This window comes from Eubalaena glacialis, chromosome 2, assembly GCF_028564815.1.
Source record: "Eubalaena glacialis isolate mEubGla1 chromosome 2, mEubGla1.1.hap2.+ XY, whole genome shotgun sequence".
Taxonomy (NCBI): domain Eukaryota; kingdom Metazoa; phylum Chordata; class Mammalia; order Artiodactyla; family Balaenidae; genus Eubalaena; species Eubalaena glacialis.
Genome location: NC_083717.1, coordinates 146,208,591 through 146,234,809, shown reverse-complemented (window position 1 = coordinate 146,234,809; position 26,219 = coordinate 146,208,591). Strand labels below are relative to the sequence as shown.

The 26,219-nt window shown below is 43.0% G+C and overlaps 1 protein-coding gene across 20 annotated transcripts in view; it reads left to right on the top strand.

The window, feature by feature from the left end:
* TRIM9 (tripartite motif containing 9) overlaps positions 1 to 26,219 on the top strand; it is a 100,311-nt gene that overhangs the window by 43,418 nt on the left and 30,674 nt on the right. For 15 of the 20 annotated variants that reach the window (XM_061182541.1, XM_061182539.1, XM_061182538.1 and 12 more), the window contains exons 2-4: positions 9,173 to 9,268; positions 11,535 to 11,657; positions 25,050 to 25,160. In XM_061182541.1, coding sequence (XP_061038524.1) covers positions 9,173 to 9,268; positions 11,535 to 11,657; positions 25,050 to 25,160 — 330 coding nt within the window. The remainder of the gene's footprint in view (positions 1 to 9,172; positions 9,269 to 11,534; positions 11,658 to 25,049; positions 25,161 to 26,219) is intronic. The other 5 variants (XM_061182540.1, XM_061182537.1, XM_061182535.1 and 2 more) reach the window with 3 other exon arrangements.

Below are 26,219 nucleotides of genomic sequence, written 5' to 3'. Positions count from 1 at the left end.
TCATTTTTGGAAATGGTAATAATCAAGAATGTGTCCAAATATTTCCTACATGAATTTCATTTTAGCTCTTTGCAACAAGGTGGAAACAAACTAAATATCCTAAAATAGGAGATTATTTACATAAATTATGATGCACCTGCACAGTGGTTACCCTACAGTTTATCGGTGAATAGCACAGATTCTGGCTGCAGACTTCCTAGGTTTGAATCTCTGCTCTGCTTCTTAACAACTGTATGACTTTGGACCACTTAACCTCCCTTGCCTTCAATCTCTCACCTATAAAAAATATGAATAATAATAGTCACCACCTTTGCTGGGTTATTTTGTGAAAAAAGATGAGTTAATATGTGTAAAGCTTTGTGAGAAGTGTCTGCCAAGTAGTAAATGTTATCAAAGTGTTATATAGCTATTATATAGTCAGATAAGTAGTCAGTGTACTCAGTCAGATGGAAAAATATTTATAGCATATTAAATGAAAAGGTCAGATTTCAAGACATCAATAAGTATATGACATGATCCCAATTTTGTTGATATACACTATATGGAGACATATATAATTGACTATAAGTGTATACAAAATTTCAAAAGATAAACTTCAAGGGTTCATTATCAAGGCTATTAGTAGTATGTCTCTGGTGAGATTGAGGGTTTTCTTTTTTTCTTCTAAGTCTCTTTATTCTCTGATTTTTCTGAAATGAGCATGTTCTGCCTTTGAAATAAGGTGGGAAAAGTTTTTTCTTAAAACAAATAAAAAGTCTTGCTCTTGCCAATTCTCCTTACTGGAAACTTGAAGGGATGAGTAAGAAGTCATTCCCGTTTTGAGCACTTAAAACTTGAGTCTCTGAAAAAGCACAAAGCATTTCTATATGAAAAATAGTTCAGTGCTTTTTTACCTTTTCATGTATATTTCTAAGATCATGTTTTAAACTATTTAGTGAAAAGTCCTTATTTTAGAACTGAGAGTTTCTATCTGAGGTATTTAAATACTATTAAGAACTGAAAATTTATAGATCTTAAATCTGTTTTGCTTGTCTTAAAACAATTCCCTGGCAGTAGCAGACAAAGCAGAATACTGTAATACCACCTGGAAGAACATGATGGACCAGTGCAGACGTGAAGGCAGCCAGGGGGATCCACAGAGAAAATAGCTTTCTGGAAAAGCACTCAGAGCCTGCTGGTTGGGGCCCTAGAATTCTCCTAGGAGAAAAGGCAACACACACACAAAGGAGATCTATCCTGTAGTCCATCTCCAGGATGTAAAATCCAATATTTGCACGAAGGCTTAGCCCAAGGAAGGCATATTTCTGATTCTCGGCTGTAAATACTTAGTAACTGCCAACAACACACATGTGGTGGCTTAGAATATCCACAGAAAGGCGTGCTCTGCCTTGGGCAGAGTGGTGTTGACCTTACAGCCTGTGTACCTGCCACTTTATTAAAGTTTCAAGCCTTCAATCACAACAGTTTCTGCATGAATTTTTTCACAGCTTGCAACACTCTAAGCAAAAGCCATAGAGACATGGAAAATCAATTTCCACTAAGAAACTATGAACATTGGGGTGAGGCAACAGTTATTTTGCTTCGTGATGAGGTAAAAAGTGGCTCCTCTATTTCATTGCTGAAAAAACCTTCAGTGTTGATTTGCATCTCCATTTTGAGTGTTTTCTGTCTAAGACAGAGAAGGATCTGAAGTTTGGTGGATAAAGGCTGTGCAGAGAACCTCTGGAATCAAACTCTGGCCAGAACTGGCTATGTCTTACTAGGAAAGCAGATACTTCTCATTTTCCCTGAGAAGTGGAGAAGCTACATTTCTGTTGTTAATTGTTAGAATATTCCAGCTTTCTTCTGCTTTATTAGAGAGCCTATGGGAGAGAACTTTTAAAGGGGACATTATTAAGCTCAGAATGGTGGAAGTTTCAATGAAATGATGGTTCCTTGAGGTAAGAGATTATGTCTGCTTTCTTTATTATTGTTTTCCTGGCATGAATCACTGTGCCTGGTCCATGGTAAAAATGGAAGGTTGATTAAATTAATAAATCATGAAGGGAAAGTTATAATTGCTATCTGTATTAGTCAGTTTTGCTGCAGTAACAAACAACCCCCCAAATCTCAGTGGCTTATAAACCAAAGGTTTATTTCTTGCTCATATTATGTCATAGGAAGTAGTCTGAAGTTCCATTATACATGTCTTCTTTCTAAGGGCCACAGCCACCATGTGGGATATGCCCTGTGGCATACTGATCTGACTTATACCAGCCCACAGCTCAAAAGAGTTGATGGTGCACATCTCTCCCCAGCTCTGTTCAGTGATGCCATGTTGGTGGCCTAAAATTAACTATGTATTTACACCATGGGAATTGGCAAACACTGAAAATCAAAATTTGTTTGTTTCTTGTTTTTGTTTTTCGAGGGCCAGTTTATCAATACACCCCTGGATCTGTATGAGAAAGAGGAAGAGCAAAAGAGCTGGCAGAAAATCACAAGGCCTCTTTAAGCTAAAGCAAATCACATGGCCAAGGGTGACAATGGGGCAGGAACACATGCTCCATCTACAGGAGGTCCTCCAAGTCCTGTGGCAAAGATGGGGAGGGAACAAACAATTGTAAATACTACAATATACCCAACTGTCTAGATAATTGTAATTGACCAAACCCCACATTGGGACATGTGGTATGACAAAGTGTTTTAATGATTTATGTATGTATATTTTAACATAATTCTCATTGTAAAAACAATACTACTTACTAAATGCTTACAATATGCCATGTGTTGTATAGAACTTTATATAGTACATAATCCTCACCACAGTACTATGATACAGGTACTGTTATTATCCACGTGTTGCAGATGAGGAAACTGAAGCCTAGAAAATTGTTTTTTTAGATAGGGTCCCCTGGACACAGATTCAGAGAGTTGAATAGGGATGGTTTGTTGCTCAGTGGTCTCCATAGATCCACCTCCAAGGAAGTGAGAAGGCCAGGATTGAGCAGAGGGAGGAGTTGACCTGCAGGAGCCTCAGCCAATCCTGCAGGGAGTTCTGGAGCTGGGATGACCCTTCAGGATTATTTTCAAAACAAGGTAAGGGGGTCCCAGCCGGTCCCTACCCATGGGACACCCCTGGAAGGGGGCATAGCCTTGAGCAACCCAGTTTGCTATGGCCAAGAGCAATTCCTAGTGTAATTTATCAACAGCAGATAGTCCCAGCTGGAAGAAGGATGCAGCAGCCTTGAAAGGGAACCTGGGCAGAGCACCACAGAATGCACTGTGGTTAGGTGATATGTCCAGGGCCACACAGCTAGTAAAAGGCTAGGATTGAAACCCACGTCCACCTGCAAAGGAGGCAAGAGTATACAATGGAGAGAAGACAGTCTCTTCAATACGTGGTGCTGGGAAAACTAGACAGATACATGTAAAAGGATGAAATTAGAACATTATCTAACACCATATACAAAAATAAACTCAAAATGGATTAAAGACCTAAATGTAAGGCCAGATACTATAAAACTCATAGAGGAAAACATAGACAGACAGACACTTTAAGGGAGACTAGGGTCATCCTAGGGATGCAGTCTTGAGCTATTAGAAACTATGTCAGTGTTTGTTCAAGTCTTTGTAGGCCAAAATTGAGGCCTATAAAGTAAACAAGAGGGCTCAGAGGAGCCTGGCTAGATAGAGTTTGGTCAAGGAGAGACTCTTTGTCACAACCAATTAGCAATAAGCAGCAGTTTAGTGGACCAGTGCCCTACCCTTAAGACCCCTGTGATACAAGCCTCATCCAAAGCCAAGAGCCTCCCCATACACCACTGATGAGATAGCTCGTACACACACAGTCACATACTCTCACACACTCTATACTCACATTCACACTCACATATACACTCACACTCACATTTACGTACAATCACACATAGGCTTTCGCACACACATATGCATACACACTCACATACACAGCCTCGCACACACATGTTCTCACACTCACATACACTCACACACACACACACACACACTTGCCCCTGGACTGTGTGTTTCCATTCCCAGGCCCAGCTACTCAGTTTGTAGATTGCAGCCTGTTCGCTGCCCCAGCCCTGCTGTTAGGTAAGAGACAAGGTGGCAGCTCCAAGCAGGCCAGCCTCTGAGGCCTCCCACCCATCTAACTACCGTGAGCTGGGGCTGGGATAGATCCGGGATCTCCCACCAACAGAGAGACCAGAGGAAAGAGCCCTTCATGGAGGGAGGAGAGGTACAGGCAGGAACTGAAGTTCTAACTGGAAGGAGAATCAGGCCCCTTGGGTAGCTCAGCTTGGAGGCTCCCCGGGTTCTACTCACTCTTCTCTTCCTTGATCTCATTCCACACTCAGCCCAGTCCCTGCCCGAGATCTCAGGTCAGCAGGTGATAAAGCCAGTACTGGACCCCAAACTAAAGCTTCTGGCCCTCTCCCATGAGACCCCTCTCTTTGACAGGGGTCCTTTTTAAAGTCACTAAAAGAGCTTCATGAAGGAAAAAAGTTGACCATTTCATAGGGTAACCAGTCTTGCTGTGGTTTACATGTAAGCTGACTGTTAAGCATAATCAAATTCCCTAATAATCATAATCCCCTCCTCAACTCACATTCTTTAGTGTTACATGCTCTCACCATGGGTTGTTTTTGTTTCTTCCTCTGTGGGTAAGGAAAGAACTCTCTTCTCAGGAGGCTGGAGCAAAGAGCACAGCTTTGGAATCAGACTAGGGTTTGTGTTCTGGCTCTTCCATGAACCAGTGAGTGGTAAAACCTTAACTCAGGAGTATCCACACCTTTGAGCCTCTGCAAAATGGCAGGGAGGTGATTGGGGTTAAATAGGACACCTGATAAAAGCACCCATCAGAGTTCGTGGCTCATAAGAAATGACCAATATGTTGACACTGTTTGAATTTCTTGTTTTTACTTTTTAATTATATAATGTCAGTAATGTAGTGAGACTCAAAAATCAGTATTTCTTCAAGAAAAATTGTTATTCTCCCGGGGGGCGGGGGTGGGGGGTGGTTCTTTCTGAATCACATTGCATCGATCCTCACTTTTCTCCTGTGTTTTGTGGTGACCTTGGTATCTGGCAAAGAGGTGGCGTGGGCCACAGTCCCAAGCGGGTTGCACTATGTCAGAGCTGCCCAGGGTGGCAGCAAGGTCATTTTCGGGGCCATCAAGGTGCCTTTGTATATTTGCCGCCTCACCTATTTTGTACCAATTCTTGGTTGACCCTTTTTGACCCATCTCGTGCTTATAACTTCAGATTCCAGACAGCCAGGAAGCTTCCTTTCATTTGTTCCAATTTGTCTCCATCCAGTATTTGTAGTAAATTGAGGGGGGGAAGAATAATGTTCACGGCAGGGAAAGGAAAGAAGACGCGACTTTCTGTCTGGGAAAGCTTGGTATCTGGGAGGATGCACTGAATTCGTTACTGGTTTCCTGAGCCTAAATAATAGTGGTTCTGAAACATCCTCCACAGGGGCTCCCAGACTGAGCTCTGACCTCTTATAACATACACTCCTTTGGGAGGCTAGGGGAGCCAGCCAGGGTAGAAGCTGGAGGGGAAAAAGCCCGGGAGAAGGAAGGGAGGAGGTGGAGTTCTTTGTTTCTCTCCTTCAAACTCCAAACAACGTGCCATCTTTCTGGGCGATCTTGGTTATTCCGAGCATTCTCTGAGCTCTGGACTGGAAATTTGTCAGTGCTTCTTTGGCTACATCATTTTCCCACTCCCATTCACTTTCTGATCATGACATCTTTTCAAAAGTAAATTGGAAAACAGATATCCAAGAAATCAGGATGTCATTGCTTAGGCATTATAAACAGCTTCTAATGGCTACAGGTACAGCCAAAGATGCCAAAATGAAAACACATACTAAATATTTTCATCTTCAGTGTCGTGGTATAAATTTACAGGGCTGCTCTGTGGTCCTGAATACAGAACATCTCTGTTAGCATAGAGCAGGAATTTAAATGCTTCTGGGAAATAAAATCAATCAAAAATAATGTTCTTCTACATCAGATGTGGCTTATAAATGTAATCAAAAGACTGTCCTATAAAAGCAATGCACATATAAATCCTTACAAGAAGAGCATTGTCTAGTGATAGATCGTTTCCAGGATTTTTCATTGTCTCCTGCTCTGTTTCCACAAGGTGGCAAATCTTAAGAGAAAGGTTTCTAGATCTTTATCTTATAATGCAGTTGTTTATCAAATACCAGAACAATCATTAGCCAGGTAGAAGGCCTGAACATAGACACAAAGGGAGGAAATCTGCAAATAAATTGAGTTTTGCAGTTTATGTACTGCTTTACTGTATAAAATCCAGGGAGTGGTTGAGGCCAGCACTCTTTTTCTACTATAGTATAATTTTCTTCTAAGTATATAGCAGCACCTGGTCAACAATTCTTATTGGGCGTCAGGTCTGACTTACATTATACACACACATTTAGTTGCAAGGCTGGACTGTAAGAAATCAGGTAACTCCAGTTCTGTGCAGCTGAATGAATTTGACTTCTCTACTCAACCCTCCAAATGTGGTTACTAGGCATGGGTTACAATAAAAGGGGGAAGAAAACTGTGGTAGCCCAGCAAACTCTGACTCATTTAGAAGGAGAGAGAATATGAGTTCTAAAGTCACAAGAACAAACTTTTTCCTTTAGAATATGATTCCCATTCTATTGCTCACTCTTCCAAATAAGACTCTCTTTACCTTCTTCATCCCTTGGGCTCCTGAAAAAGTTCTTGAGAAAACTTTTACCCCAAGTCATAGTGCAGCTGGGACCCAGTAATAAATCATTGAGTAGCCCTTTCAGCAACTGTAGGCTCACTTTTTACTTTTTCTTCCTGGGCTGCATCGGTTTAGACTCCCAGAGTTTGAGTACCTCGATCAAAGTACAAGTGATGAAGGGCATCCCCCAAAAGATCCTGTGTCAGGAACCTGCCCTGTGAATCCCACCCCAGTCAGTTCGCAGGTGTTTGTGGGCAGGAAGGAAGAGGGGAGTAAGAGTTAATAACAGCCGACATTTATTAGCATGCACCATGTGCCAGCAGGGTTCTGGACTTTAGACACAGTATCTCATGTGATGCCCACAGCACCCAAGAATCGTAGTGTTCTTCTCATTTATGGATGAGGTAAAACTATGTGTAAGATATGAACAGCCGGTAACTGGCAGCATTTATGAATTTGGAATAGTTCCCCTAACCACTATCCTTTATTAGCAGGAGGCTTCACGCTGATGAATGCCTTAAGCCTTCACAATAATCCAACTACAAAATATTATTATTCCCACTTTTTCCATTGGAGTAACTCAGGCAGAGGTCACTTTCTCAAGGTCACGCTTAGGAAGGGACAGAGCCAGAATCTGAACCCTTCCAAAGCCTGTGCTCTTCCTGCCTCCCCACAGTGCTCGCACCAAGCCTGTAGCGTGCACACTTTTAGAGATTCAGGGGGGCTTCCCTGGTGGCGCAGTGGTTGAGAATCTGCCTGCTAATGCAGGGGACACGGATTCGAGCCCTGGTCCGGGAAGATCCCACATGCCGCGGAGCAACCGGGCCCGTGAGCCACAACTACTGAGCCTGCGCGTCTGGAGCCTGTGCTCCACAACAAGAGAGGCCGCGATAGTGAGAGGCCCGCGCACCGCGATGAAGAGTGGCCCCCGCTTGCCGCAACTGGACAAAGCCCTCGCACAGAAACGAAGACCCAACACAGCCATAAATTAATTAATTAATTAATTAATTAAAATGAATAATAATAATAAAAAAAAAGAGATTCAATGCCTGACTGGGTATTTAATAATGCAAATATAAGTGAAAAACATCCATAGGACCAAGAGATATAATTTTAAGATTCTGCCCTTTAACTGAAAGGACAGAGTGGATGAGGCACTGTGTTGGCAAGGAGGAGAAAGGGCTTTAGTGTTCAAAGAAGGTGTTGTGGAGAAAGGCAGCGTGTCTCTGTAATTTATAGGAGGGATGGAAGGACTTGCCCAGTCTGCCAGGAGCAGGAATTTTGTACCAAGTACAGTGGTAATGGCTGCAAGTAACGGTAAACTCCAGTACAGGCATTAAACTCGGAGGTAATTTTCCCCCCACCCTAACAAGAAGTTTGGTGGTAGGAGACTTCAAGTGTTGGTTCAGATGCTCAAAGATGCCATTGGAACCCAGGCACTTTCTCCTTTCACCGTCCTCCCTTACCACGTTGGCCTTCTCTTCTTGAGAGTCACAAGGCATCTGCCATAAAGTCAGAAGCGAAAGGGAAAAGGTTGCACCAGCCACAGTGGTCCCATGTTAGCAGAAAAGCAGAATCTTTCTCAGACCCCTCCAGCCCCCAGCCAACTTCCACTTAGGTCTCGTCAATCAGCAACAGAGATTGGGAGCCCCTGTGCAGGATGTTTCAGAACCACTATTATTTAGGCTCAGGAAACCGGTAACGAATTCAGTGCATCCTCCCAGAGACCAAGTGCCACCCCCCAGCAGCAACTACTTACCTGGACACCTGGCCCCCCCAGCAGAACTGCATCCGCATGTGGACGGGGCAGTGTGGAAAGTCAGAAGAGAGTGCACCTTGCTTTAGGAGGCTAGTGTGGAGAGGAGCTGGGGCAACAGGGCTGCACTTGAGAGAAGGACGAAGACGCTGATGAGGAAAAACATCATCCTGCCCTCTGTATCTGTCGTTACATTTAAGTGACCCCAGAGCATCGCACGGGTTCTCACCCTTTCCTCCCTCATCCTGTTCTGAGCTCTCTTCACTCTTTCTGCCCTAATCCCAGATCAGTAGCACATGGAGCTAAATAATATTGATAAGTATCAGATCACCTGACTCACTGTTTTTTTTTTTAATTTAAAATTAAATAAATTATTGCTGAATTAATTAAGTAATTAATGAGATGAGGAACTTCCAGGCAGATATCAGCTGGGAAGGGCCTTTGACTGCGATGGCCAGAAGTTTTCACCTTCTCAGAGGAGACAGTCCTCGGGGGGCCTCTGGAAGGAGTCGGGATGCCGTTATTACCAGCATCCTCGAGTACAGATGTTGGCTCAGTGGCCCAGCTCAGACAAGAGGAATCTGAGGAGGGCGAGGTCTCCTGGGTCTTGGATGAAAACCACCCTGTGTGGCCTTGTGGCTGCCTCCTGTGATGAGAGCTCCATGGTTTCCTTCTTCGTCTCTGCAGAGCCAGCTCTCCCAGGCGCTGAACGGGCTGTCGGACAGGGCCAAGGAAGCCAAGGAGTTCCTGGTGCAGCTGCGCAACATGGTCCAGCAGATCCAGGTATTGGCAGCACCGGAGGCGGAAAGCACGCCCCGCGGGTTAAGATGTAACTGTGGGGCGGGCGGCGGGGGGGGGGGGTGTCTGTCTCTTTTATTTTTATGTTTTGTGGGAAATTTCCTATGTATTTTTTTCCTGATCTTTCTCTTCTAATACATACGAACACACATACAGGCCAACTTCAAATATACCCCTTCTCAAGGTGGTTACGTTTCCCCAACAGGCCAAAGACACAACCCCGTTTTCCAACTGGTTCCCATCTTCCACACTGAGCTCCTAATTCTCTGCTGCTGTGCAAAGAAAGATACCTATTTCTTTGTGAATGCAGTCATTATTGTTGAGTTTTTTAAATTCTATAGGTTCCCAAAGCACCTTGCAATAATTACATCTTATCTAACGGTAGCAAACAGGTCACATTTTCTTTTTTTCTTCCTTCTTTCCTTCCTTCCTATCCCATAATAATGCTTCTCCTCTACTTAGATACTTAAATGTTTTTCAACCGTGATCCCCTGGCAACTATAATTTGCACAGTGACCAACAGATCAGCTGACATTTGAGAGCTTGTGAGCTCTCTACTATAGCTGAAGGGGAGAAGCCAGAAATTGCATGAGATGCTAAAATAATGACCTTTTTCACTGTTTACTGTTCTTATGTTTTGAGGTTTGCCTCACAGAAATAACCTTAGCTCTGGCCTCCAGTAGATTGGCTTTCTGAGTTAATATTTGGCCTATGTCAAGGCAGAAATGGCTTTTTAAATGTAAGCCTGGCTTCCAGAGCATCTCACACTGATTTCTTTGCCTTTAGTTGGCGTGCAGGCCCATGTTAAAACTTTTGATTCCCTAACAACCTAACAGTTGTACACTTCCTTCTGTTTTCCAAAGCAGTGGAGTCTATCAGTTGGTCCCTTCTTTGCTTTTGCTGGCATAAAGTGTGCAACCCCAGGCTTGCCTCTGCCCCTCACCTCTTCATCAGAGCAAAGCTTTCTTTCTGCTTTAAATCAGAGCCTGTATGAAGACAGCTGCCCCCTCCCTACCAATATTACCCTGCTTGGGACATAGAGAGCTCTTCAATGATGTTTTCCAGGAGAGTTCTGTGAGAGCTCAAAAGCAATTGCCATGAACACCAAAACTTAACATTTGTAGAAGTCATTGCTGAAGCAACTACAAATGCACGCCTTATACAGGCGTGTATAAGACCTTGCATTTGAGACAGTGACTTAATACCTGTCCATAGATCCTTATATTAAGAGACACAGTTCTTGATGACTTTGGGAATAAATTAAAATTTGATAGGCTGAGCTGTTCCTTCCTTTCCAGCCCCCCAAATTTTACTCAGTTTACTCAGTTGACTGCTATTTTTTCAATACTATTACTGTATATGTGACGAGTATTCAGCTTTCATTTGCTGTAAATTACAATTGTTTTCCAGATTATGGTTTGAGAATCAAAATTACATATGTAATTTATTGAAAGGGTTACCTTTAATGAATGCTTATAATTTAGGGAGAGAATTGCTTATAAGAAATGTCTGTAGCATGTACAGATTTAAATCACGTAAAAAATTTTAGCTCCAGCATTCAATTTAAACGTCATGGGAAAGCTGTAATCCATTTAGAACATGCTTACTGTTCCCCACAAGCTGGTTGGTTCACATCTGATTTTTACAGCAGGCTGATGCCTGTTACGTATACCAGTTATTCTTCACTGCCTACATGCACCCATGGCTTGCTTTTTTAATGAAAGGAGCAAGGGCTTTTGCCTTGATTATTCTGTTGTCATTGGATTATTGTTTCATATCGAAGACGATTGCCATCTGCTTTCTTCTTTGTCCCCCTGGATTCGATGATTCTTTCTCCCTCATGCCTCAACAGTACCCCATTCCCCCAGCAACCAGCCTTTCTGAATGCCACCTTCCACCGTGCACAGCTGGGCGCATGCCAGCCCTCAAAAGGATTCATGTTCAGCTCTACAGACTAAAACTTTACTTTACTTGATATAAGTCAAACTGTGGAGATGATTTCCTTCTGATAAGAATAAATGTATTCAGTAATATTTACTCCTTTGAATCTAAATTTAAAGTGAAACACCACCACTGTGGAATAAAATTTATTCCGTTATTTGTAAAAAGCAAATGTGCACTGTGGACGGGGCTCCTCTTCCTTCCCTTCAGCAGGGATTTCCGCCCCCCCGAGTGGACAGGGGTTCTGCTGTCTCTGGCAGCCCCCGGTGCCCAGGCACCTGGCGGCTGAGAGCTGTGCTGTCTCACGCAGGAGAACAGCGTGGAGTTTGAGGCCTGCCTGGTAGCTCAGTGTGACGCCCTCATCGACGCCCTCAACAGGAGGAAAGCCCAGCTGCTTGCCCGTGTCAACAAGGAACACGAGCACAAGCTAAAGGTGAGCGCCGTGCCCTGGGGGAAGCAGAAGGCCAGCAAGCCAGGTTCCCAGGGTGTGACAGGCAGACGTCCGCCCACAGCCTTGGATGGCCAGTAGCCCGGCCGGGGAGAAGCAGGCACCTCCCTTCGTTCACCACTCACTCCCTCCTTTACATCACCGATACTCATTTAGGGATTTCTCTGGACCAGGAATTGCTCTGGGTACAGATAATAAATAAATAAAAATCCCTGCCCTCCTGGGGCTTATGTTCTACCAGAAGGGATAAACAGGAAGCAAGATAAGTAAGTAAAATATGCAGTATGTTAGTAAAAAGCGCTAAGAAAAAATAAGGAAAAATGGGTGGGGAATACGAAAGATGGGGGTTGAAATCTTAGACAGAGTGGCCAGACAACCATGCAGAGGCAAATGTATTTTTGAATTGGGAAATGGAATCTGTACTTTCCAAAAAACAAACAAGATTTGTCTTAACTTCTGAAGCAAACTATGCAACTGAACAGCTGTACAGACTTTGGTCATCACACAGTAGAATCAATTGATTACGAGTCTGGGGCCCTATTGGCAGGAGGACTGATCTTCCTGGAGACATCTGATACCCCATCTATTGCCCCCTTGGAGTAGGGCAACAACACGTGAGAGCAGGCTGGATAGACATAGACGGGCAGCGCCCAGCCGAAGGAAGCAAGAAGTAGGCCATCAGGAGAGGGCCACGTACATGGCCAATAGCCTCAGGGTGGCTACCAGTGGGTGGTGGGTGGGCAGTGTGCCATGTTGGCCTGGCATTGGGGTGGAGGGAGAAGTGAGGTCTGACCATTGGTCCTCTGTTGGGGTCAGGCAGTCAGCATCAGGGAGCTTCAGTATTGGGCAACAGTGAGTAGACACAGCCTCGGGGGAGCTGGTGGCTGGTGAGCAGCCCAGGAAGTGGCAGATATCCCCAGCAGGCTTGGAACAGGCTTTAGTCCCTGAAGAACCAAAGGAGGTCCCATTTCTAAAAGAGTGGGATTCCAGTAGGAGAGCCAAGGGAGAGTTTCAAAATGAAGAACTAAGACAACAGAGCTTACAAGATTTGGGGCCAAAGCATGGTGGCAGGGAAGCTTCAAGCAGGGCCAGTGCCCAGTTCATGGTTACTAGAAACAAGGCAAGAAACTAGTTGCTAACTGGGGCACGAGACCTCAGCAAGACCTGCAGCAAGACGGCAATGCTGAGCCCTGAGCAGTGGAGTCACCGTCCTTAATCTGTGCCCAACACACACCAGCACCCAGGGCCCAGGGGACTCTGCTGTGAACATGGGGAGCTGGGCAGCATGAAAAGAGAAACATTTCCCCAGGGAAGCTTAACAGGTCTCTCCAAAGTTGAAGGAAACCCCAACTCTATCTTCTTCCTTAAGGTTCCCTCCTCTGCTACCCACCTGCAGCTCCTCAAAACACATTTAGATCCACATACCCGCTTCTTCCTTCCCCAAAGCCAGGGCAGTGATGTGGCTGGAATATAAACCTCTCTCCTCTGCCTTTGTGACTTACCCACCTGTCACTCTGAAGGTGCCTGTGACATGGAGGCTGAGCTGTGACAACAGGGTCCAAGCCAGAAAGGGCCTGTGAGGGCTGTGCCCTACAATAAAGTTGGCCGGCCTGACCTCACTGGTGCCATATCAGGGCCATGTCCCTTTGAGTGTTCCCGATGTGACACAGAAGAGCAATTGCATCAAGGAGAGGCACAGCAGATTCTTTGTTAAAGACAATTGCAGGTCTCAAAGTTGGAATCTGAACCAGGAGTTAGGAAAGAAAAGTGCCCGGGGATTGAATGTTCAGAGAGCCTCAGTCTGTTGGCTTGGACAGCAAACCAAGGCTGGGGATCTTACCGCTTCTTCCAGAGAGGCCATTGCTGTTTCGGGGTGGTGGGCCTAACTGGAAGACCCTCTCGGTTTCATCTTAGAATGAACACAAGCCCCTGAGGGGCACCACACCAACCCCAGCCCTGTGGAGACTTCGCACTGAACTGCAGGTGATCAACAGAGCCCTGGGTTTTCCTCGGGAGACACCCACACTGACCCGTGTCATGCATGACTCACAAAGTGCTGACTCAGGGCAAGTTTTACTTAGACGACTTTCTCTAGCTCATCAGTTTCCAGGCTCCTGTCCCTTAGTGTCTGTGATCAAGTTTTTTGCTTTTGACTTTTGTAAAGGGCCACTGGACTGTGTGTGTGTTTCATGGTAACATATGTAGTCATTCCTAAAATGTGCGGGAGACAAGTGTGGGTGTATTAAAGATGCTGTTTTTTTACCCAGAAAGTTCTCTGAAGGTTGTACTATGTGGATGTTAATCTTATACATTTAGCTGCAACAACCTGGGAAATGGGTTTAAATCCATAAGCATTTTCATCCAAGATAAGTTAGGCCTAAATGAAAATTTCTTCTGGAGTCACCATTTTTTATCTGAATTAAAATCTAGAAGTGCTGTGAAATGTGATTCTGTAGTTACCCAGGAGCAACACAGAATAAGCATCCTTGATGACCAAGCCCTGGCTTTCATAACAGCAATAGCTAACGTTCGCGGATACTTTCTTTGAGGCAACACTATACAAACTGTGTTACAGGGATCAACTCCTCTATTCCTCACAACAACTCTGCAAGGTCATTATTACTATTATCCACATTCTAGAGATGAGGAAACCATGGCACCATGATATTAAGAACTGGTCCAAGGATCCAGAATTCCAGTCCTGGTAACCTGGCTTCAGAACCCAGAATCTGGACCGTGGCCCCCTACTGCCTCTGGCTGGTAGTACAATGCAGAGAGAAGGCATACGGGGATTTACCTAATCCGTTCACCAGTCAGCCAGCACCTACCTAATGCACACCTGCTAGGAGCTGAGTGCTGGGCACAGGGGCAGGGGGAGGGGGACACAAAGGTGACTCAGGATTATGGGGCTTACAGTCCTGTGGATGAGATCAGTCACACCCACAGATGACTCCAACGCAGGTAGAAAGTGAGTTTCCAGGAGAAGGTGGCCCATGTCGTTAGACTTGTGAGGAGGGCAAAGTTACTTCCAGCTAAAAGGGTCACAGAGCGCCTCATGGAAAAGCTGGCGTTGGAGGAGCCCAAACTCTGGGAGGCGTGTGTTGATGGCGACTTGCATTCTTGCCTGCAGGGATGGGCCAAGCTGTGCGGGAAGAAGAGGGTGATCAGCAGAGTGCACCCTGGTCTTGCTGCATCCAGTTCGTCATGAGGACCGATGGATGCTTTCTGTGTCCATCTCCTGCTCTAACACTACTAAAAACATTATCACCATAGCCCTTCCTTTTAGCACCCTTCGGAAACCCAGAACTTTTATTGTTATAGTGGAACTTAAAATGTCATTTGAACCACATAGAGTATCTAAAATAAAACCACAGCTGTCTTCGGGTAATGAGCTGGACAGCTGGGATTTTCCCTCTAATAGTGGACCAGCCGTTTTAATATGTAGCCATAAAATTTTAACTTTTTCCTTAACGGACGTCTCTTTTGTGAAACATTGCAGACACTTTCCTGGCATCTTTAAACAGAACACTGGGAACAGTTTGTGTTAAGTCATAGGGTGACGATAGTGGCAACTCCGGGTTTTCTATACGGGAGAGATGTAAGGGCAGCAATCTGGACAGATAGGGGATCGAGGATTGAGAAAACATCATTTATCCATATCAAAAACTGCAGAGCCCCCTGTCTCCCTCTCCTTAGTGCTGCCTCTGCAGGACGGGACTGTGTGGAAATCAGTTATAGGCTGTGCTGTGGGTACGGATGGGGATGGCACAGGAATAGCTGAAATGCGTCTCGGGGACCCCACGTCCAGCGTCAGTTCATCGGTGCTGGTGGTCTGACCGGCCAGGCTGATGCACTCGGGGACCACTGAGCAGAGGCAGCTGCCTGCCCTCATTACACCCTGCCCGGGGTGGACTTCCCTGCCCCAGATCCCAAAGGGCTACTGAAACGAGAGACAGGTGGCTGGCTGTGGCCCACGGCAGCAAAGCTGTTCTGTCTTCTGTCTCCAGTGATTTGTTTCTCTGCTGTTTTCAGCGGATTGTATGTCACTGCTTCTGAAAACAGCCAGCAAGGTCGACACCGTGACTGCTGATGCCAGCCTCCATGTCTCCCTCCCTCTGCTTTTCTCCTCCTGCCTCTTCCCTTTCTTGTCACTTCTGTTGCGCCTCAGATTTGTGAGAAAAGACTGGCCTTTTATAGACATCGCTTGCCAAGCACAGTACTTCTTTCTGTCTTTGTTGGCTAGCCCATCACTCACGGTCTGGCAGGGGTAATCTTATGGTCTTCCGCTTCCCTTTGGCAGAGTTCTCTTGGGGGCCTGCTTTTTGCTGACAAAGAGGAGAGTTGTATGTGTGTGTTTTTCTGGCAACTTTCTCTTCTTGAGCCATGCAAAAGGCTAGGGGAGCTGGAAAGCAAGTGTGCATAAAGGCAGTCTTTATAATCTACTCATGCCCCTCTCTGAAAGCACTGATTGCTTGAGCAGATTGAACGGTTCTGGTTCTGAGGCAAGATGGAGCTGAGGGATGAGGAGCCCAGATTCTGGGTCATAGAGAACGGGGTGTGAGGACAAACTTTATCACTTACTAGGTCTCTAACCATGGACAAGTCTACAGCTCCATTTCTTTCACCTGTGTGTAAAATAAGGCTAGACGTAGTCAACACCTCACAGGGCATTGTAAAGCGCTTAGCACAGTACTCAAGATATTAGCTTTATGGTTGCTGTCATTGGAAGACTGGAAATGTGGTCTCACTCAGCACACTGAAGAAGTGCTCCTAGGGACTCATTTTCCATAATACCAGAGTTCATATTGTAAAATTAGCCTATGTGCTGGTGTGATTGTCTCTGAACCTAGGAAATTCTTTAGCGGCTTCAGTATAATTGATCATCGCATAAAATAGTGCACCAAATTTGGTGAGCTATTTTGAAAAGCTGAAAAAAAGGCTTTGAGGCATATGCAGATGTGACCCTATTTTAGGAACACTGTCTGAAATATAAATTATAGTTAATGCTGTTCTGTGGTTTGAAAACACACTGGGAGCCAAATGTCTGTTTTCAGGGTGTGGTAAACTAATCAAATGTCAGAAAGCTACTGGAGGGAAAAAATGCTTTTGAGCTTTCAAAAACTATTACTAACTCACATTTGGTACTACTTGGGCAATATTCCCACTATCAGCAGAGTCAGCTGGGTCCCCAGTTTTCTTGTACGAACTGCGTGTTTTGTTAACATCCTTCCCAGGTCTTCCTTAGCTGAGTAAGGCTTTAAAATATCTTCATTGTCTGTGATCCTCAGAGGGAATTTGTGACAACACTTAAAATGTGCCATTAATGAGATCTATGCTTTTTTTCAGGAACTTTACAAATGTCATTTTTCTTTTGGTAAGCCCAAAGAAATATCTGAGAATTATTTTTATTTATGTAACATTCAGAATTTGAAATAATTCCACAATCATCTTAAATGTGTTCTCTCCCCAATATTTTAGAATGAATTCATGTGTTGAATAGTACACAACTATGATGATAGGTGATAGGTGACAGGTGTCTTCTTGGTTTCTTGGTTCCCTTGCAACTCTAGAGCCTCTGAAAGAAAAAAAATAGTTATAGCTATTCAAATATATTCTGAGAAAATCTAATCTTTAATTTCCATGTGTGGTTGGTAAATTAACATACCAATGACATTACTCAGTGAGAATGCTGAGAGATAATCATAAAGCTTACTGTTTTATAGAGCTTTCACTTTTACAGAGGGCTTCCATGTCCCAATTGTAGTTATCTATGGAATGCTTGCTTTTGAATCCAAGTGTACCATTGGGTTTTGTTAGATTCATTATCATGATTGTCATTGTTACCTTTGTTATTATTTACCATGTATTGCCTGTATGTCCCCATTATGTTAGCAAAAAAATTAGTTATACGGCCATATCATTAAGAGTAGAAATTTACCCTAGGGATATTATTGGCTTACTTAAGCCATTTTGCCAATGCTTCATAATAGGCAAGTAATCCTTTGATTCAGGTTGAGAGAGAAAGAGAGAGAGAGAGAATGGAAGAAAAGGAAGAAGGTAGTCAGGAAGGAGGGAGGGAAGGAAAGATGACCAAGCTCACAAAGAATTTAAAAATAATTAGATAGGATTTGACTGTTACAGTCATTTCTAGAAAGAAACACAACAAACTAGAAAGAAAAAGTCAATAACGCACTCAATTCCCATAAAACTACTGGCAAGGAGTTCCATTAGTTTATTACAATGAAGACATTTGGAAAAATTAGGCACACTAGAACACTTGAAACCTTTGACTGCCCTCAGCAGAAGTCTTTTGGGGATCAACTTTCATAATTTAACCACAGTTATTATTGATTACAAGACTAGCATTAATGGGGAATTCATTCGGCAAATTCTGTGGTCCTCTGCTTCCCACCGTGTAGGAGCAAAAGTCACAGAGGGCCTGTAAGGAATAGAGTGCCCAAGAAGCCCGTGGAATCATCAGGACGCCACCACACACAGTTGGAACTCACCAAGGTTAGAAGACATACCTTTAAACACCCTCAACCCACTCTGGCAATGCCAATGAAGCACAGTCACAGAACTTCTTTAATGCCCTTTGCCTAAACCCACATATGAGTGACACTCTTAGCTCCAGAAGACACTTACAGAACACTTTGAAGATGATGGAATAATCCACCATATCTCCCATCTTACCAAACACCATACTGGATGCATCACTTTCATTGCGGAACACCATAAATTGTAAATGTTCTCCTGTGTGGGTGGGACCACACCAGGATGCTTCTCTCCCTCCAAATACCTTGTATTTCTTCCTTCATTAACTTCTCTGTACAAGGATACAGTATTCTATACACTAAGAGCATGCTTTGGATATTCCACTCGATGTTTATTGATGAGGTTATTGGCATTCACACTTCTGAGATAGAAAGTTCACAGTTTTACTGTTAAAATCTTAAGCCTTCCTCAAAACAGGTATGTGTTTTATTTATTTAATAGGCCTAAATGATCCTTTTATTGATTAAAAACTCAAAACCTCCGACTTGTCTTTGAAATAATTAGTTGCCAATGTGGTTAAATTAATAACACTAGTACAGAGGATGGTATCTAGAGAATGGGGGAAATAGCTGCCACATTTCCATAAACCATGTGGGAGCATGGTGGCACGTGAGAAATTAAAAATGTTCTTCCTTAATTTAAATGCCTCTAAGTTTCAGTGAATGTAATAACATAGGAGATAATATTCTACTCTAGGAGAAAATCAAGAGAATTATTTATTTTACTAGATGAATCTAATGGTCAAAGTACTTCACCTGTAACTCACCAATGAGTTAATTCCAAGTATCAGTTGGGCATCTTGCTTCAGGACATTATGGAACACATAGAAAAAACTATCCCCACTGACCAAAGGGACCTGTGAAGAATAAATTCTTCAAGACTGTATCTTGAAAGTACTTGTATCTTAGACAGAAAAAAAAAAAAGAATTGCATTATACTTAGAGGAAATTGTTTTAAATGGTGATGGAAATGTATAGATTCTATTTAAGAAAGAATATCTTGAAATATGAGAGAGAGAATGTTAGTATTTACTTAGACTAAAAATTCATTAGTGTTATCCCTCCAGACCCCATGATGAGAGAGAATACTATGAGAAAAAGTATTTATTAAAAAGAAGATTTAAAGAACAATTTTTAAAGAACCACATGTACGATGGAGAGGTGAATGGAGGTGGAGGAAATGTGTCAAGGTCAATATTGGATAAAATAATGAAATTCCCCTTAATTAACCTCAGTTCTTGCTGCTCTTTGTATCACCTGAGCTGAGTGGCAAGAGATTGGCCTGTTCGAGATGTGGCGGGAGAATGTAGTTGTGGATAGGCAGAATGAAATTTCACATTTGTACTGTATAAGCTCTCATGGGTTACTCTCTGACACTAAAAAAGTCTAAGTATTCAAAGGGGCACAACAGTCTGTTCTCAAATTCTCCTTTTCCAAAAAGGTACAGTGTCATATCCTGACCCAAGAAATGACCTTTATAAATTTGCCACTCAACAAAATAAAGCTCTTCGAGTGATCAGTAGGACTTGCCATCCAGAAGAGATGGTGACTGCTTATAAAATTGTGGAAGCCTTCTCTGAAACAGTGGACCACAGATTAATTGTCCCCTGAGAGCTGGTTTAGGCTTTAATGCACATGAAAAAGGGAAGATTGTTTCCAAGTTCCTATTTGTGTCACTCCTGCAACTTGTACATTTCCTTCTTAAGAAAAGAAAATCCGGACTTCCCTGGTGGCACAGTGGTTAAGAATCCGGCTGCCAATGCAGGGGACACAGGTTCAATCCCCGGTCTGGGAAGATCCCACATGCCGCGGAGCAACTAAGCCCGTGTGCCGCAACTACTGAGCCTGCGCTCTAGAACCTGCGAGCCACAACTACTGAGCCCACGTGCCGCAACTACTGAAGGCCAAGGGCCTAGAGCCTGTGCTCCGCAGCAAGAGAAACCACCACAAGGAGAAGCCCGCGCACTGCAACAAAGGGTAGCCCCCGCTCGCCGCAACTAGAGATAGCCTGCATGCAGCAACGAAGACCCAATGCAGTCAAAAAAAATTAAAAATAAAAAATAAATAAATAAAAGAAACTCCTTAAATCCAGCCAGCTGCAAACATGGTGCCAAGGGTTTCTCCGGAGCATCAGAGCCACTGCACAGAAATGTGGAACTCAAAGAAAAAGTGATATGGCCTGGCTTCCTAAGAATTGTTTTCCATAAAAAAATGTAGAAATAAATAATAATAATAAGTGGTAGAAATAACACAGAGTAAAGAAGGTAGCAAGTAAGAAAGCTGATAAAGACACTCAGAGAGGGACTTCCCTGGCGGTCCAGTGTTTAAGACTTCACCTTCCAATGCAGGGGGTACGGGTTTGATCCCTGATCCGGGAGCTAAGATCCCAAATGCCTTGTGGCCAAAAAAACCAAAACATAAAACAGAAGCAATATTGTAACAAATTCAATAAAGACTTCAAAAAATGGTCCACATCAAAAAGATCTTTAAAAAAAAAACACTCAGAGAAAAAAATATTTATACTCTTAAAAGATTTAATTATCTGGCTGATTTCCATAAGATGGGAAATCTTGCTAGATTAATTGAGAAACTAAAAGTTAGTTATTAGGGTGGGGGGGCTTCCGTGGTGGCACAGTGGTTAAGAATCCCCCTGCCAACGCAGGGGACATGGGTTCGAGCCCTGGTCTGGGAAGATCCCACATGCCGCGGAGCAGCTAAGCCCGTGCACCACAATTACTGAGCCTGCACTCTAGAGCCCGTGAGCCACAGCTAATGAGCCCACGTGCCACAACTACTGAAGCCCGTGCGCCTAGAGCCTGTGCTGCACTGCAAGGAGAATCCTATGCACTGCAACGAAGAGTAGCCCCCGCTCGCAGCACCTAGAGAAAGCCCGTGCTCAGCAACGAAGACCCAATGCAGCCAAAAATAAATATATAAATAAATAAAATTTTTTCAGTCTTATAAAAAAAAAAGTTAGTTATGAAACATCCAAAAATGCTGCTTCTGGGAACCCCACTGTTTAATTTTTAACAGTGATTTTTATCACAGGCTACTGTGATCATTGCGAAACGGTTTATTAAAATGCTTTAAAAATGGACCAGCATCCATTGTGGCAACAGTGGGAGTTGAGAGCCAGGAATTTAGGGATGTTGAGTCCTTCCAAGAAGCTTGAACCATGGACTACAGGAGCCAATGGCAAACAGCCTTGAAACTCACAGACTCTTGGCAGTGCAACAGTGAAGCTTCTTCAGAGTAGTCAGAGCCCCCAACACTCCCACAGCTCCTTTGGCATCAAAAAACCTTGCTTGAGAAGGAAATGTATAGAGGCAGACATAGAATTTTATGAGGCCTGAGTAATGTATTTATTTCAGCACATTTAGGTCATAAAATTATCATTGAGCTGAAGGTTCCGGAAAGTAAACACAATTCCGTCTTTTTTGTCTCACAAGCAGACTTACGTTGGGTTACAGCACTCAGATCCAGGCTGTGCTTGTTATCTGGACTTTCAGTACCAGTCAGTTCTGCATAGTCTAGAGCAGATGCCGTTTGGATAGTGAATGGTGACTGCTGAGCTTTCTGCTACCTAGCGGCGTTGATGCACTGGCGGCTGAAATGTAAAAACATTTTCTGGGAACAATTTAGTCAAGCCTCATATAGCAGAGAGGAGTAGCGTATTAGCTGTAGGTCACCTGTGTGTTGCATTTTTAAGGGTTTAACCTGTGGGTGTTTTTTTTCCCCTAAGAAGCAGAAACTTAACCTTTCTTTACTTTCCGATTTTAAAGTAAAATAATAAAATATAGTAATTTGCATTCCTTGAGCCCAGACCAACAGACGGTGGTGGTAGTTTGACGGAAACATACTAGATGTCAGAAGAAAATAAATCAAACAGTGAATTTAAAATTTGATCTCTCCACCCCCGCCAGTCAAAATCACAAAACAATCCTCACATCAAAGTTGGTTTCTTTCACCAATTCCGATAAAGAGATTTTAAAGCCTACATTTTATTTGTTATTTTAATTATATTAAAAGTTTAAAAGCAATAACAAATCAGCTGTCAAAATATTAGGAGACTCCAAATAGTCAATGTTGCAAAAGAAGGGCAAAATTGGAGTTCTCACACTTCCTGATTACAAAATGTACTGCAAAGCTATGAAGTATAATACTGGCATAAAGATAGACAAAAGACCACTATTGAATAGAGCCCAGAAATAAACTCTCACACATACGGTCAAATGATTTTTGACAAGGGTTCCAAGACCATTCAATGGGAAAAAGGAAGTTTTGTAACAAATGATGCTGGGGAAACTGGCTATCCTCATGCAAAAGAATGAAGTTGGGCCGTTACCTAAAGCCATGTATAAAAATTAACCCAAGGTAGATCAAAGATTGAAATGTAAGAATTGAAACTGTAAAACTCTTAGATGAAAACATAGGGCAAATGCTTCATGACACTGGATTTGGCAATGATTTCTTGGATATGACACCAAAGGCACAGGCAACAAAAGAAAAAGTAGACAAATTGGACTTCATGAAAATTTATAAACTTTGTGCATCAAAAGACAGCAAAAAAACCAAACAACCCAATTTAAAAATGGGCAAAGGACTTGAATAGACTTTTCGCCAAAGAAGATACACAATAAGCACGTGAAAAGACGCTCAAGATTACTAGTCATTAGGGAAATGCAGATCAAAACCGCAATGAGATACCACTTCACACCCACTAGGATGGCAATTTTTTTTTTTTTAAACAGACAACAATAAGTGTTAGTGAGAATGTAGAGAAATTGGAACCCTGTGCGTTGTTGGTGGGAATGTAAATGGTGCAGCTGCTGTGGAAAATAGTATAACGATTTCTCAAAAGAGAAATTTTAAACAGAATCACCATATGAGCCAGCAATTCCACTTCAGGGTATATACCAAAACAAGAACCAAAAAAATTGAAACAGGAACTCACACAGATATTTGTATTCTCATGTTCATAACAACTTTATTCACAACAGCCAAAAGGTGGAAGCAACCTGAGTGTCCATCAATGGATGAATGGATAAACAAAATGTGGTATATACATACAATGGAATATTATTCAGCCTTAAAAAGAGGGGACTTTTGACACAAGCTACAACATGGATACACCTTGAAGACATTATGTAAGAAAAATAAGCCAGTCACAAAAGGACAAATACTGTATGATTCCAATCATATGAGGTACCTAGAGTAGTCAAATTCCTAGAGACAGAAAGCAGACTTGTGGCTGCCAGGGGCTGGGAGGAGGGGGAAATGTAGAGTTAGTGTTTAATGGGTACAGAACTTCAGTCTGGGAAGAAGAAAAAGTTCTGGAGATGGTTGGTGATGATGGTTGCACAGCAATGTGGATGTATTTAATGCCACGGAATTGTCCAATTAAAAATAGTTAAAATAGTAAGTTTTATGTTATGTATATTTTATGAAAATTAAAAAATCAGAAAGGAAGATCAACAATAATGAACGGATGAACTGTCAAAAAATTAGGAAGAACTTTAAGTGTCAAAAAATAGGTTAAATAAATTATGATAAGCCACGCAATCAGATATTTATGTAACCAGTAACATTTATTGATGGCGGCAACACGGGAAATGCCTATGATATGGTGTTAAGTGGGAGGAGATAAAATTGTCACATACTATAATTGCAGCTATAACTAAATCTAGCTCAGAAAAAAAACTGAAAGGAAATATCAAAATGCTTTAACCATTTGCATTGGAGTGGTGAGGTGATTTGCTTTTTTTTTATTTTCCTATTGTTTTTGAAAGAGGATGTCATAATCTTTCATGGAAAATAAATTTATAATGAAAACTGAAAAGAAGGAACAAGGAAAAGTTTTAAAATAATTGTTATTAAAACCCCTTTTAGTTATTACCCATAAAATCCAGAATGGTGGTTATTTTTGAGGCTTTTTGCAAGTAGTATAAATATAGAGGATGAGTAATTGTGGTTCCTAGAAAACCCTTGTTCAACTCTGTGCTTCAAAAACTGCTTCAGGATTTGGGTCACTGAGCAGAGGACACAGAAGATGAACATTTCTAAAGAAGGAAACTTTTCAAGGACTGCCATGCCCTTGACACTGGGCAAAGACAACTTCCTGGAGACGAAAACTGCATGTTCAGAGAGATGCCTCTCTAGGTTAAGGTAGACTCATCTCTCGGCAAATAGCCTTTGAAACTGCTTTCCAAAGTGAAGCAGTGAGTGATGCTAAGTGGATTATAACTTGATTCTGTATCCATCTTTCTCTGGCATACTTGCTGTCATTAGCTCATTGTCTTTCAGCAAGTTCCACCTCTAGCCCTACTCTACCACCCACCCAGGGAAAAGAGAATCGGAACAAGAGAGGATCTGGGTTCAGATGATGTCTGCTCTTTAGGAGGGACTGGTAGAGGGCTTCTGTCCCAGAGCAGAAGCTGCAGCTGCACCTCAGGTTACTCAGCTCCTTGACAGGCTCTCCACGACCTCCCACGTAGAGCAGCTCCCAGAAGAGGGGAGTGAGGGGGACCTGTGGAAGATGTCCCTTGAGGCACCAAGGTAACCCGCTTCCCAGAGGTCCAACATCTGCGTGCCTTTCTGATGGGTCCAGTTGTTATAAGCCCCTCCCCGTAAGAGCCAGTATCCAATCGGTCTTCCAGACCCATTGTCCACGGCAGACGTTGCCACGCCACAAATATTCTCATAAATTTAGTTCCATTCCATGATGCTCTTGGATTCTGGTTGAAAGAAGCTTTCCAAAGTCCCAGTTTGCTTTCTTTTCTACCCTCTGCCATTTTGGACCATTCTGTTGTCTCCTCAATCCTAGGTGGTTCGAGATCAGATCTCTCACTGCACAGTGAAATTGCGCCAGACCACGGGTCTCATGGAGTACTGCCTGGAGGTGATTAAGGAAAATGATCCTAGTGGCTTTTTGCAGGTAAGCGTCAACTAGTTTCTGCTTCAGATTCTCAATGCCCCACGAGACTGAGTCTACGACGCCAAGGCCAGACTCCCAACAGCCCTGGCTGGGCATGGGCCCCTGCACAGCAGAACCCACCTTTGTGCGGCCGTGTGGACGTGGGTGCCTGCGGAACTTCACTGGCTTCTCAGAAGTCTCTGCCGCCACGTGCTACAAGATTGAGAAGTGCATGGGCTTTTAAATTTGTTTTTGTTTATGTTTGATCATGAAAACATAATTCCCTCTAAGTTCCTCCAAAGCAGAGTTATTGCCTTGCTTAAGAATTGGGTCCCTTTACTAATATCCTGGACAGTTTTGTCAGCTAGAGATGTAATTATACAAGGTTTCTACCTTTTTTGACACCTCCTTCTGGCCAGTAAGTCAGTGATTTCCCAAATAAATTGAAGTTTTTTCATTCCTTGGATGTCTCATGATTTCTTCAGAGTTGTTTTAGTGAATGTTATGATGTCAGCTAAATTTTACTTAACTTTTGATCCCAGTGATTAAGGGACCTTTTATTAAGGAACATGTAGATTCCTTCCAACTGACATTCTACCAAACTGGCCAAGAACAGAGGGGACCTAAATATAAGAAATGAAAAAGTTCTCTACCAAAGAATAAAGTCATACATGAAGATGATGTGCTTAAAGTGTAGGAAATTCTATATTACAGGTTAGCATATGCAGCCTCTCTGAACTCTTTAATAAAACTAATTTCTAAGTCTTGACAGGATACCCACAGCTCCTATCAGAAACTTAGGGCCATTGGTTCTAGTAGATTTAACTAATTGCTAACATATCATTATTTAATGTTGTTGGCTTTTAGTTGATAGGTCATAAACAGCATGATCATATATCCAGATCATATATTAGAGCAATTAACAGCAGCTGATTATATATAGTGCCTCCTTCTGACTCCCAAAAGTGTTCAGATTTTCATGATAAATCACGGGTCACCCTCGTCGTAAGAGGCTCCTCGCTGCCTGCACAGAGACAGGAAGGGGGTGAGTCCCGAGGCACTTGGTGGGATGCTCTGGAA